This window comes from Anser anser (genome assembly GCF_964211835.1).
Source record: "Anser anser genome assembly, chromosome: 24".
NCBI classification, from domain to species: domain Eukaryota; kingdom Metazoa; phylum Chordata; class Aves; order Anseriformes; family Anatidae; genus Anser; species Anser anser.
Genome location: NC_139745.1, coordinates 3,963,536 through 3,975,561, shown reverse-complemented (window position 1 = coordinate 3,975,561; position 12,026 = coordinate 3,963,536). Strand labels below are relative to the sequence as shown.

At 58.5% G+C, this 12,026-nt stretch overlaps 1 protein-coding gene across 1 annotated transcript; it reads right to left on the bottom strand.

The window, feature by feature from the left end:
- Positions 1-3,726: 3,726 nt before the first annotated feature.
- Positions 3,727-11,353, bottom strand: TENT5B (terminal nucleotidyltransferase 5B). Its single transcript, XM_083810262.1, has 2 exons — positions 10,760-11,353; positions 3,727-7,158 (listed from the first exon to the last, which is right to left on the bottom strand). Exons 1-2 carry the CDS (start codon positions 10,961-10,963, stop codon positions 6,139-6,141), a joined length of 1,224 nt encoding a protein of 407 aa, XP_083666388.1. The 5' UTR covers positions 10,964-11,353; the 3' UTR covers positions 3,727-6,138.
- Between the last annotated feature and the right edge of the window lie 673 nt (positions 11,354-12,026).

Below are 12,026 nucleotides of genomic sequence, written 5' to 3'. Positions count from 1 at the left end.
CGTTTAGGGCCGGCTCCAGCCATCCCTGCCCCAGCAGAGGAGGGGCAGGGGAAGAAAACAGGCTCGACTCGTTGCGCTGACGAAGATGGAAGAGGGTGGTTAGTAAGTGGCACGTTCGCCTTACGTCCAGCCTCGAAGGAATGCAGCCAGGATCCATTAGGGGAGCAGTCGTTCCATGAGTCACGCCGCGGCCATGCGGATTTAGCCGGGATTTCGAGACCAAGCGACCTGTAATTGCACATCAGCGGAGGGATGCTTGCAGTAATCGGCCGGCCCGGCCCGGCCGCTGCGGGGAGAGGGAGGAGGGCCGGCCGGGGCGTGATGCAGCCAGCCCCTCGTTAAATTAGCAGGCAAAAATGTAGGCCACACCAACGCCACGGGGAAACGCGCTGCCTGGCGCTCTCCCTTTGAAGGCAGGGTGACACTGCTCCTGCTGAAGCCGGGTTTTGATAGCGGCGAGATAAGCAGGGTAAATATGTCATGGTGGCAGCACGGGGCAAGGATTGACCGCCCCGGTGCTGAGCCCGGGACAGGCGGGCACGCAGGGCAAAGGCGTCCTCGTCGGGGAGATGTTCCCATCCATCACCCATGGGAAACGTCGCTCCCTGGCCGGGACGATGTGGGAACGGCTCTTCCACTCTTGGCTACGAGACTCTGGAAAAATGATGTGAGCCTGAGGAGTACAAATGCATGTTCTCTCTTGCACAGCAGAGAGAGATAACACCCTGCACCTCGCCGGCACTGCTCCAGCCCAATGCCTGTCCCCAAAACCACGCTCCCACCTCTCCTCGCCCCTACCCTCTGCTATTTCTGCGTTAGGGATGAGCAGTGGCTGGGGCAAGGGGCGCACAGACCCCCCCGAATCCCAGCCCCGCTGCATCTCCTGGCTCCGTTGTGCAAGAGCTGGAGGCTGCGGGTAATCTCTTTTATTCCTTTCCCAAGAAAACATGACTTGGCGAGGGCTGTCACTCATCCCCTTAATAACGCTGGATGCCAGCAGATGATTTCAATCACATTTGTCGAGTTGCTACACGCTGGCACCGGCGGCCGGGCAGGGCTGTGCCCAGGTGCTGGGTGGAGGGAATGGGAGCTGTGCTTAGGGAATGGGTGCTGTGCTTGCCAGCACCATCGGGTGCCACGACCTGAGCCTTGAAGCGAGAGGAGCTGAAGGGAGGAAGGGAGAGCAGTCAAGGGGATGCCCGTGGGTGCTTCGGGGAGCCGGGTTGATGGCCCTGGGGAGCGGGCGAGCTGCTCCATGCCGGCTGGTGGCTCCTCGTGGTGCCTCCCGAGGGAAGGGGACAGCTGAATTCCCAGCTCAAGGATGTCTGCAACAAGGCGAGGCACTGGGCCTGCTGCTCCTCCTCACCCGACCCCGCACTGGGTTGTGCTTCTAGCTGAACATGATACAGACAGAAGGGACAAGAAGCCTTTAAAGCGCTCCCAGCCTCCAAACTGGCGCCGAGCGAAGCTGCAATCCCATTCACAACCCTTCAGCCTAAACCAGGACCTCAGGCAGACAGCGACCAGGGCCAGCAGATAAGATACCAGGGCTCAGCAGAGCCGCGCTCCACGCGTTTCTCGCCCCGAGCCGCCCTCGCTCCCCGGGGACTCGGCTGCTCCCCTGCCCCCGGTGCCATCCCGCGGCAGCTCAGCTCCGTGCCGGCCCCGCCGCCCTCCCGGTCCGCACGTATCAATGGAGCATTTGTCTCGTGCTTGGCACCAGGCGCCGGAGCACAAGGGTCCGTGCGCTGGCTCGCCCAAACACAGCTATAAATGGCAAGAGGAGCCGCACAGACAGGCTGTTCTCGCGGTCGGCACGCTCTCAAATAGCACGGTTAACACCCGCGCTGCCCGAGCAGCTACTGCGGAGGAGCACGGGCGGCCAGAAGCTCCTGCGTGCCCCGAGAGAGGCTGATTAGAGCCCGAGGTACGGCCCCAAGGCAGCCACCAGCACGCACCGGGATGGTGCCACCCGCGGCGCCGAGCAGAGCGGTGGCAGCTGAGGGGTTGGAACAGGATTGCGATCGGAAGGTTTGAGACAAATTCCTCCCGTTTCACTGATCTGGGGCTTGGCCAGACCCAGCTGCAGTTGGATCCTGCAGCTGTAAGCCCTGCAGACAAACCACAACTCTACCAAACACCCCGTCATACCGACCACCCCATCAGGGCACCCTCCATCCAGCTGCGCCGCAGGGCAGGTGCCAAACTGCTCCAAGGTGCCCAGCGGGCTCTTCCATGCCTGAGCTGCTGGCCACGGCCAAGCAGAGCCCAGCTCCACCACGGGCACCGCACCAAGGGTCTAAAAATAGGGGCAGAGCCCCGAGCCCAAGGGAAACCCAGCCCACAGGCAGCCTCATCACATGGAGCACCCGCGGCTCCCCGGAGACCTCCGGCAGCCAAACGGCTCCGCGCTCCCCTTCCTTTTGTGGGAAGGGCACCAGGAGAGCAGCAGGAGCTCCTCATGCACTCAGCACATCTCCGGTGTCAGGCACAGCACCAATCCTGTCCCCAGCACAGCCCAGCTGCCTGCACAGCCCCTCTGCAGAGTGCCCAGCACCACGCAGTCCTCATCTCCTACACCAGGTGCTCAGGGCGCCCGTCCATCACCCCCTGTCCAAAGGGAAAAAAAAAAAAGACAGATACAGGCCATGAGAAAAAAAATATATGGTTTTATTTGACAATTAACAAAAGAGGGATCCGAATCTCAGCTGTAAACATGGAGAGCTCCTTTCTGACCACAACGAGTACTTTCCACCAACGTCCTTTTGTATAGCCTGATCCGCCCCAACAATGACAGCCGACGCTGTCAGGGCTTTTGCTGCTCTGCTCCGGGTCACACACCCTGAGCTTATTCCCCAGCGCAGCACCAGCCACCCGGCAGGACCCACTGCTGGCAGGGGAAGGAGCCAACAAACCGAATATTTCAGGGTCAGCTCTGCCCACAGGACACCTGGGGAAGGCAATGTCATCCCGTCTTGCCATGCACAGGGTCAGGGAAGGCGGCGGAGCTCCCAGAGCAGCTCTGCAGGAGCAAAGCCCTACCTGAGCAGGTGATGGGGATGGTCCCCACGCCAGCCCTGCTGGAACAACCCCAGCCTGATGTCAGGGGGAAGCTCAGCCCCAGGACTGCCAGAATTTGGAGAAGCAGAGCCAGCAAGTTCGTCCCAAACAAGGACTGGCATGCCGTCAGCTCGCTTGGTGCGGTGGAACCAGAAGTGCCTGTAGCTCCGCATGGGGAAGTGAAACTGCAGCTGAGGCTGGAGGGCAGCCAGGCACAGAGGAGCTCACACCCAGCTTCCAGCCAGAGTGGAAGCCTGCCCCGAGCACCAGGACCTGAGCTTTTGGGGAAGATAAGGCTTTTGGAGCTCCTCACCCTCACCTTTCCAAAAGGGACCCCTAGGCGCGTCTCCCGGTGCCACCCCAGCCAGAGGGACCTCAGATGACCAAGGGAGCTGGATGCCCATGGGGCCACGAGCAATTCGAGGAGCCACCAGGAGCAGAGGACACCGAGGAGCAGCATTATAAATAGAAACCTCCGGCACGGAGCAGCCTGCCAGCAGCTACACGCTCCCAGGCTTTGCTGCCCGGATGGGGAACCAGGAGCCCAGGGTGCCTGCACCGATTCCTCCACAGCCGAGTTCAGACCTGGTTCTTCACAGGGCAGGGGCAGCAAAGGGAACACGCCCCTGCCCTGCTGGACAAGCAAAATAAAAAAAATCCAACAGATTTGAATACACTGTATTTATTTGAAACAGATTCTAAAGAATCTAGTGAGTCTATGTCAAGCCCATCGCATGACAAGTGATACAGGTGTAGGAAAAAAAACATTTTAAAACAAAATCAAGTGCCATTCGAGCTACTGGAATTGTCCATTGCCCCCTCACAGGAGGCAGCACAGTATCACTGCAAGATCGAGAAAATTCGGATTCAACCCATTCACAAGAGTCCCACCACACACACTCTATCATAAATCAAAAAGTGCAATCTCAACATAAGTCGCCCTGTCGAGCTGTTGGCTGTAGGGTTTTTTTTTTTTTTTGACATCTTAACCAGGAAGGAGGGAATCTCAGTTTAGTGCATCTGTGTTTGGGGGTAGAGAGTAAGAAGCCTGTAAAAAAAAAAAAGCATGCTACATGTCATCTATGTCCGTCTGAAGATTAAAATGCAAGAAAAATCGTCCCTTGGAGCCATGAAGGGGGTATAGAGGCATAAAGGGGGCATACTGGGGATGTGCAAAGCAGCCCTTAAAACAGTTTTACCTTGCACCAAAGAGTCTCAGCCCCCACCAAGGGGATCAGGCTCAGACCTGCAGCACCCACTCCGTTAGCAGCGCTTCCTCTTCGGTGCTCACCGGCTGGGAAGCAGAGCTGGACCAACTGAGACCTGCTTAGTTAGTTGGTGGTTTAGTTGGTGTTAAGTGCAAGAGCCCCTGCAGCATCCCCTCCCCGCCCCACGTTGCCCCTGCCCCAAAAAACGTCGCAATCTGGCTAAAGGCATTCCAAGTATCTAGACTTTATTAGTGTTCGGTCTGCCCGGCTAGTACAGGTGTCACAAAAACCAAGAAACAAGTTAGTAGAGATACTCAGGTAACTCGTTAGGTTAGCCTCGGAGGGGAGCACCAAGAAGCCACGGCGTCCCCGGAGCAGCATTTTAGGGAGCGCCTGGTTGCCTTCCCACCTCTCCGTCCGTGCATAGTTAAGTCTGAGATGATGCTCCACGAGAGCGGGCCCCGCAATCCAGGCATCTCATCAAGAGACTTTGTGCTCTGGACACCCAACAGCTTCAAAGCCGCGTCTGACCGATAGAGCCAAGCCCTCCAGACACAAGAGGGTTTGTTCAGAGAAGACATACTTCCCTCCCCCCCCACAAGGCCAACTGACTCTCGCACAGAGCCCCACAGTCTCCATTTCTAGCTAGGGAATGAATTTCAAATGCTATCGATGGCTCACGCGTGGGATCACTCAGCTGGGAAGAGGCTGTTTTGGGGGCAGGAGGGAAGATCCCAGCCCTGGGAGAAGAGATCCTGGAAGAGGTCTGCTTTTCTCCTAGAAGGACACAGGCTCCAGCCCCCAGAGCAGCGACAGCTGGAGATAACGGGCTCTTTAACCAGTTTGTGCTTCAAGGACAAGCCTCGTCCTCCCAGATAACCCAGCTGGCCTCTGGCTTTGTGCATTAAAACCACACAGCATGCCAAAAAGAAAACAGCATTTCAAATTCTCCTAGAAAATCCACGGTTTGGTACAGCAGCCTAGGGCAGGTTCCTGGACAGATCTGCCTCATCCTTTAGGGATTACATTTTGGCACTGCAGACTCGGGAGCTTCAATAAATTCATAGGTAGGTCCCTGCTGCCTTGTCTCCATGAAGCTTCGCACAGCATTTTCCACCATGCACTTCCCTCCCTCCCCCCCCCAGTTTTAGGCATTTACAAGCCCACCCTTGTTTATGCAACTCAGCTTTGAGAGCTATTTGCTACAGCTGGTCCTTCACAGGCAGCAAGCCATGCCAAAAACCTCAGCAACACGTAACCTGCAATCCCATCCTTGCTTCAGCGAGGCTACTAGAAATGATCTCACGACCCTCCCACCCCAACAGAAATATTTTCCTCTCGGGACATCCCACTCAAGCTCTTGGGATGCCAGCCCCTGCAAAAAAAAATAAGGTTTACAGTACAGTTGTGTTTATATTGTTACAGGCACTTAAACAGGATTCTTTGGTCCTTCAAAGGAATTAGCCACTCTGGCTTCTGTCTTCAGAAACCACAAGTCTGCACTCCCATAACACCTCCTGCACTAAAAAAATAATAATTCGGATCCGCTTCAGGGCAGTGCAGCTCTACCTTACTGTAATTCTACAATCTCCCCACACACACACCCACCCCCCCCATCGCCTACAGAATTCGAGAAGCCATCGAGTCTCCCCGTAAACGTCCGAGCCATCTAGCTTCCGTCACACTGCACGTCCCATCACAGTGTACAGCAGACGGGTCTCGTCCCAACCATCCCAGGAACAAGATGCTCGAGCCAAGAGTCCAGGAAAAGTTTCCTCTCGGTGCAGTCCTGGGAAGGGTCCCCCCCTCCCTCCCCACTCCCCAAGGCAAGGAAATACCTCGGGGGACAGCCCCTGAAGCTTGTCCCGGCTCAGTTACAGGGAAGCCACGTTGGGTAGGACTGATTGCAAGGCAGGAAGGGCTGCACGTGGGTCACGTAGTAGTTGAAGTTTATTTCGCTGACATAGGGAGCTGGCTGGTAGTAGCAGGTAACGTTTGTGACGGTGGGGATGATGTTCTGCTCAGCCAGGACCCTCACAGCCAGCATGGCAATGAGGTTCAGGGTCTGCCTCCTCTCGTGTCCCATGAGGCAGACCGTGCTCTCATTGACCACCCTGTGGAGGGTCATCAAATAGTCATATCTTTTGCTCTCCATCCCAACAAAGTGGCTCTGGAGGTAGCACTCCAGCTTCCTCTGCTGCTCACCGATGTCAGAGAAGTCTATGAAAAACCTGGAGCACATGTACCTCTGTAGCGCCTTCATATCCACTTCCAGCTTGGGCTTAAACCCCCTGACCAGGAGGTTGCAGTACTTCAGAAGCCCCCCGCCTCGGATCTCCTCGGGGTTCCTGGTGGCGATGACCCTGCTGCGGAGGTGCTCCATCGCCTCCTCGAAGTCCCCGTACATGCTCTCCCCGGTCACCGTAGGGTGGAAGTTCTCGGCCATGGGGTTCTCTGAACACTCCCCAAACAGCAGCAGCGAATCCAGGATGATCTGGAAGGAGTCCACGCTGAACTCGAACTGCCGTCGGAGAGAGTCCACGAACTTGAGCTCCACGTTCTTCCCGCTGTTGTTGGACAGGGAGATGAGGCTCCAGCGGTCGGTCTCGTTGCACACCTTGACGAGCTTCTGCACGTAGGCCTCCTTCAGAGTCACAGGGGTGATCTTGTCTTTGTTGACGCCTTCTGGGAGGAAGTCGAGCAGGCAATCCATGACCACATCCTTCACCTGCTGGAAGACGTCTTCGGTCTTCAGGTCCACGCCAAAGATGAGGTCCAGGTCTTTGTACCCCAAGCCACTGTCTTGATGTAGGACATGGCTAGCTGCTGAGCCATTCAGCCTCACGTTATGGACTGCGATTCCCTTCTTCTCCAGACGACTACGGACAACCTGAGATGGAGAGAAATGCGGTGAGAAGCAGGCGAGCATTCCTGGAACAGCCTCGCTACAGCAGCGGGATTGGCTCCCTCTGCTTATATGGGTCACTCCAGTGCAAGACAGCAAAATAAAGAGCTAATCCATTAGAAACAGGTCGCTTTGGAAGGCTTCCAGAGCCTTGAGGGAGACCCAGCCCCAGCTGCTGGCGGGTCCCACTCACTCCTTTGCATTAGGGGGCTCCTGGTGTACAAGAGCAGCTCTTGAGAGTCTCGAAGGGAAGAGTTTGCTCTTCCCTTCCTCCCCTCACCGAGGGTGAGATGTTCCCTACACCAACCCCGATCCCTGCTCACCCAGGGAAGGAGCAGCCAGCCTTCCAGCCTTTCCTCTAGGACCAGATTTAATCAGGGCACTCACCCATCCCGGCCATCCCTTTACCTGTCAGCATTCATCAGAAGCAAATCAAAACGCCCGAGCTGCTCTGAAAGCCCCAGCCAGGTGTCTTGAAGTTCGTGTCCTAACTAGTAAGTGTATCCTAACAATTTCCAGTGTGTCAGAGCTTCGTGCCGAACTTGGCGTGCTATCAAGCACAGGAGGCAGCTTTCATCTTGGGGTGTTACTTCACTGATTTTAATGCTGCCTGCTCGGTCCTGGCACACCCACCCTACCTGCAGAGCTTTGTTCGTTCAGCACGGCGCTGAATCACTTGCCCGATTACTTAACATGCAGGAGGCTGAAATAACCCCAAGACCATAAGATCAACCGCTCTGGACACCAGCTTGTAATTTGAGTGTCACCGAGCCCAGAGATCCCAGGGGATGAGGCTCACGTCTCCCACCAGCTCGTCCCACCTCCCGTCACTTTCATGTCCCTCCCCAGCCACTAGCTACCGCCAGGAGCCCTGCGAGCCTCATCCTGCTCGCCCGGTGCTGGAAGCATGGTTAGAGCTTGAAAGAGCCCAAGCTCGGGCTCCGAATGGAGACGTTATCTCCCAAGAAGCCAGTCTGACTGGGCTACTCGGCCCCGCAAGGCTGTCCTGGCTCAAGGAGCCCCACGGAAATGCAAAACCTCGGCGAGGAGCTCGAGTTGGCTCAGCCCTGTTCTTCTGGGGGATGCTGAGCGCTGGGTCTGCAGCAGGACTGCCCCTGAGCTTGGTCTGCAAGCAGCAGGGGGTGAAGGGCTCCAGCAGGCAGCCCCCCGTGCAGGGAGGAGACGTTTCGGCAGGGTTTTGGGAGCGTTTTCAACTTGTTAAACCCTAAGTTCAGGGCGCTGCGAAATCTCCTGATGCAGCTACTCTGCTGGCATTTCCCCACTGCTCCCTGACATTAGGAACTGCTGCTCGGGCTGGAAATGTGCCTGGGCTCGCGGCCAGCCCGATGGCGATGGTCACATGCCAGGCACCAGTTAACCAGTGAGCTATTCGCCGTCGGAAGTCCCAAGTCCCCCCAGCACAGCCACGGACACATTTGTTCTCCAAGGCAGGCGGTGCCGAGAACCAGATTTACTCCTGAAATAAGGCGCTGGGTTATTCCTACACGCAAAGGGCAGCTCAGAGCCGACCTTAATGAGCTCTTGGTGGGACACCACTGCCAGCCGGGCAGTCACCGAGCTGCTCACGCAGGCACAGCTCCACGGTGCTGCCCGTTAGGGGTTAGGGGTTTGTTCTACCAGGTTAATGCAAGATGGGACATGGGTCACAAGCATCAGGTACAGATCCAGCTGCTGGTCCCAGCTAAGAGCTCATTCCAGATTAATTTTCCAGCCACAATCAAAGATCGTTGCTTAATACCTCCCTGGGCAAGGCTCGGGACCTACAGACCCATGACCCTGGGCAGACAGCTCTGCCTACACAAGAGCTATTGAGGAAGAGGGGAAAAGCTATTGAAGAAGAGGAGAAAATCCCACCAGAGGGGGCAAACCACCCCAGCACCCCAGGATGAACACCCCCAGCCCCAATGCAAAGCACACCTGGAGTCACTCCCTGGCTGCAGGGGGTGCAGGTATGTGTTCTCCCCCCGGGGGCTGGATATTTGGGGGGTTAGGCAGCTGCTGACCTGCTTCCCGAAGCAGCACCCCACCTGGGGTGTGGGTCAGCTAATTGGCTCTGACAGCCGGGCGCTCGCCAGCCCTGTACCTGCCCGCGACCTGCCGCTTCCCACCGCAGCCCGAGCCACGGGCATGTCCCAAATAAGTGCCTTTGGGGTTGCTCACATCGTTAGTCAGCCCTAAACACAGGGGGCAGCACGCCTGCCCCTCACCGCGTCTCAGGGTGCTGGTGGCATCCACGGCATCCTTTTGGGCAGCTTCAGCACCAAAAAATCCGGCTTGCTGGGGGAGCATCTGATGCTGCCCCATGTCGGGTGGTTAAGGACACCGGGGCTTCTCTAGCCCTTCCCGACCCCAAGGCAGCACCTTAGGGTGAGCTCCCATCTTCTGCTCAGCATAAAGCCTCGGGAGCACGGGCGTCCAGAGCTCCTGCCCCCAGCAGACGCAGCAGGAACTCGAGGAATTTGGAGTCAGCCTCGCTCGAGCGTCGCTTGCTCGTTCCCAGGCAGAAATATTCCCCCAGCAGCCGAGGCCCCTGAATCCTCACCTTTAGTTTATTGTGAAGCCTGTTTGCTCGTGGCTTCGTGAGCAGCCTTTTTAATTAGAAGCCGGCATGCCCGATTTTTTACATTTGATGAGTCATTACCGAGGCACGAAGTTACCTCCCAACCATGAATATGCAGCAGCGTAGCCGAGCTGCACGGCCAGTTGAATATTACACGCAGTTATTGCTTTATGGTTGAACTAACAGGAACTCTCCGATGACATTAATCGGGGGGGACGCAGCGTGCCACGACCCCGAGGACACTTGGGGCTGCCACCCCTGCACCGGCTGCCCCCGGTGCCCAGTACCCAGGGGCTGGGGGGTGGCACTGGGAGGCGGGGAGAGACTGGGGAAGGCCCTGCAGGTACCGGGGGGGCCCTGCAGGTCCTGGGGGGGTCTGTCCAACACCCTGATCCCACCATGCCCTGGTGGTCCCAAGGCACTGTTGGGGGAGGGGGGGGCAGAATGGTGGTGCCCACCCCAGGGGGGTCCCTGCTGGTCCCAGGGGACCCCCAGGAGGGTCCTGAGTGGGTCCCTGCTGGTACCAGGAGTCCCAAGGGAGCTCTGCCCACTGCAGCCACCCCAATCCCACCATGTCCCAGTGGTCCCAAGGCACGGGGGGGGTGGGGTGGGGCAGAATGGCTCTGCCTGCTCCAGAGGGGTCCCTGTCGGTACTGGGTGGGTCCCTGCAAGTACCGGGGGGGGTCACCTGGGTGGTCCCAGGAGGGTCCCAGCCCCCACCACCAACCTGACCCCACCGTGTCCCGGCACTCCCTCGGTCCCGGGGGGGGGCGGGGTGCAGAACGGCTCTGCCCGCCCCGGGGGGGGCCCTACCGGTACCGGGGGGGTTCCTGCAGGTACCGGGGGGGGGACTAGGGTGGTCCCATAGGGAGCCCTACCAGTATAGGGGCGCTCAGCCCCCACCACCACCCCAACCCCACCACGTCCCGGTGCTCCCCCACCCCGGGGGGGGGGCCCAGACCGGCGCTGCCCTCCCCCCCGGGGGGGGGGGTCCCCGGTCCTCACCTGCACGATCGTGCGCGGCCGCACCGAGAGCGTGGGGAAGTTGCCGCGGCCGTGGATGGGCACGGCCTCGCCCAGGATCTGGTCCAGCCGCTGCACCTGCTCCCACGTCAGGACGCTGAACCGGCCGCCGCCGCCGTCGCTTTCCGCCTGCCCCCCGGAGCCCGCAGCGGGCCCCCCCGGTGCCGCCGCCGCCGCCGCCAGCATCACCGCCAAAAACCCCACGGAAATGGGGATAAACGGGAGGAATTTTTTTTTTTTTTTAATTAATAATAACGAACCGGCGCGGGGAGCTGCGGGCGGAGGCGGCCCCGGGGGGATGCTGAGCCCGGCCCAGCCACGCTCCGCTCCGCCCGCCGCCGGCCGTGCTCGGCACTGCGCTCGCCCGCGCCGCGCCGCCGCCTTATATAGACGCCCGGCCGCGCCCCCTCATTGGTCCGGTGTCTTCGCCAATCGCTGCCCGACGCCGCCGCTTCTTTGGCTCTTTCATTGGTCGCCGTTAGAGGATGGGGAGCGCCGCGGAGCCAATCGAGAGAACCGGGAGGGGAAAGAGGCGGGGTGGGGCGGGGAGGGGCGGGGCTCTCCCGGGTTGTCCCGCCCCCTGAGGGCGGGAGGGCGGTGGCTTAAAGGGGCCGCAGCACGGGGGGAGGGGTGGGGGGGCACCAGCCCAGGGCTGGCCCCACGGCCCCGTACCCCGGGGTGCCCCGCTGGTGCCCGATTGGTGCCTCATTGCTGCCCCATTGACATCCCATTGATGCCCCATTAATTCCCTATAGATATCCCATTGCTGCCCCATTGACCTCCCATTGATTCCCCATTGATTCCCCATTGACATCCCATTGCTGCCCCATTGACATCCCATTGATACCCCATAGGCTTCCCATTGATGCCCCATTAATTCCCTATAGATATCCCATTGCTGCCCCATTGACATCCCATTGATGCCCCATAGGCTTCCCATTGATGCCCCATTAATTCCCCATTGACATCCCATTGCTGCCCCATTGACATCCCATTGATACCCCATAGGCTTCCCATTGATGCCCCATTGGTTCCCCGTTGATATCCCATTGCTGCCCCATTGATTCCCCATTGATCTCCCATTGCTGCTCCATTGATTCCCCATTGATCTCCCATTGCTGCCCCGTTGATTCCCCATTGACATCCCATTGCTGCCCCATTGATTCCCCATTGATCTCCCATTGCTGCCCCATTGATTCCCCATTGATCTCCAATTGCTGCCCCATTGATTCCCCATTGACATCCCACT

Excerpts from the sequence above, each read along its gene's own strand:
- TENT5B (XM_083810262.1), bottom strand. The coding sequence starts at position 10,963 with ATGCTGGCGGCGGCGGCGGCGGCACCGGGGGGGCCCGCTGCGGGCTCC. Across the intron at positions 7,159-10,759 it reads GGCCGCGCACGATCGTGCAG|GTTGTCCGTAGTCGTCTGGA; the intron begins GTGAGGACCGGG and ends TCTCCATCTCAG.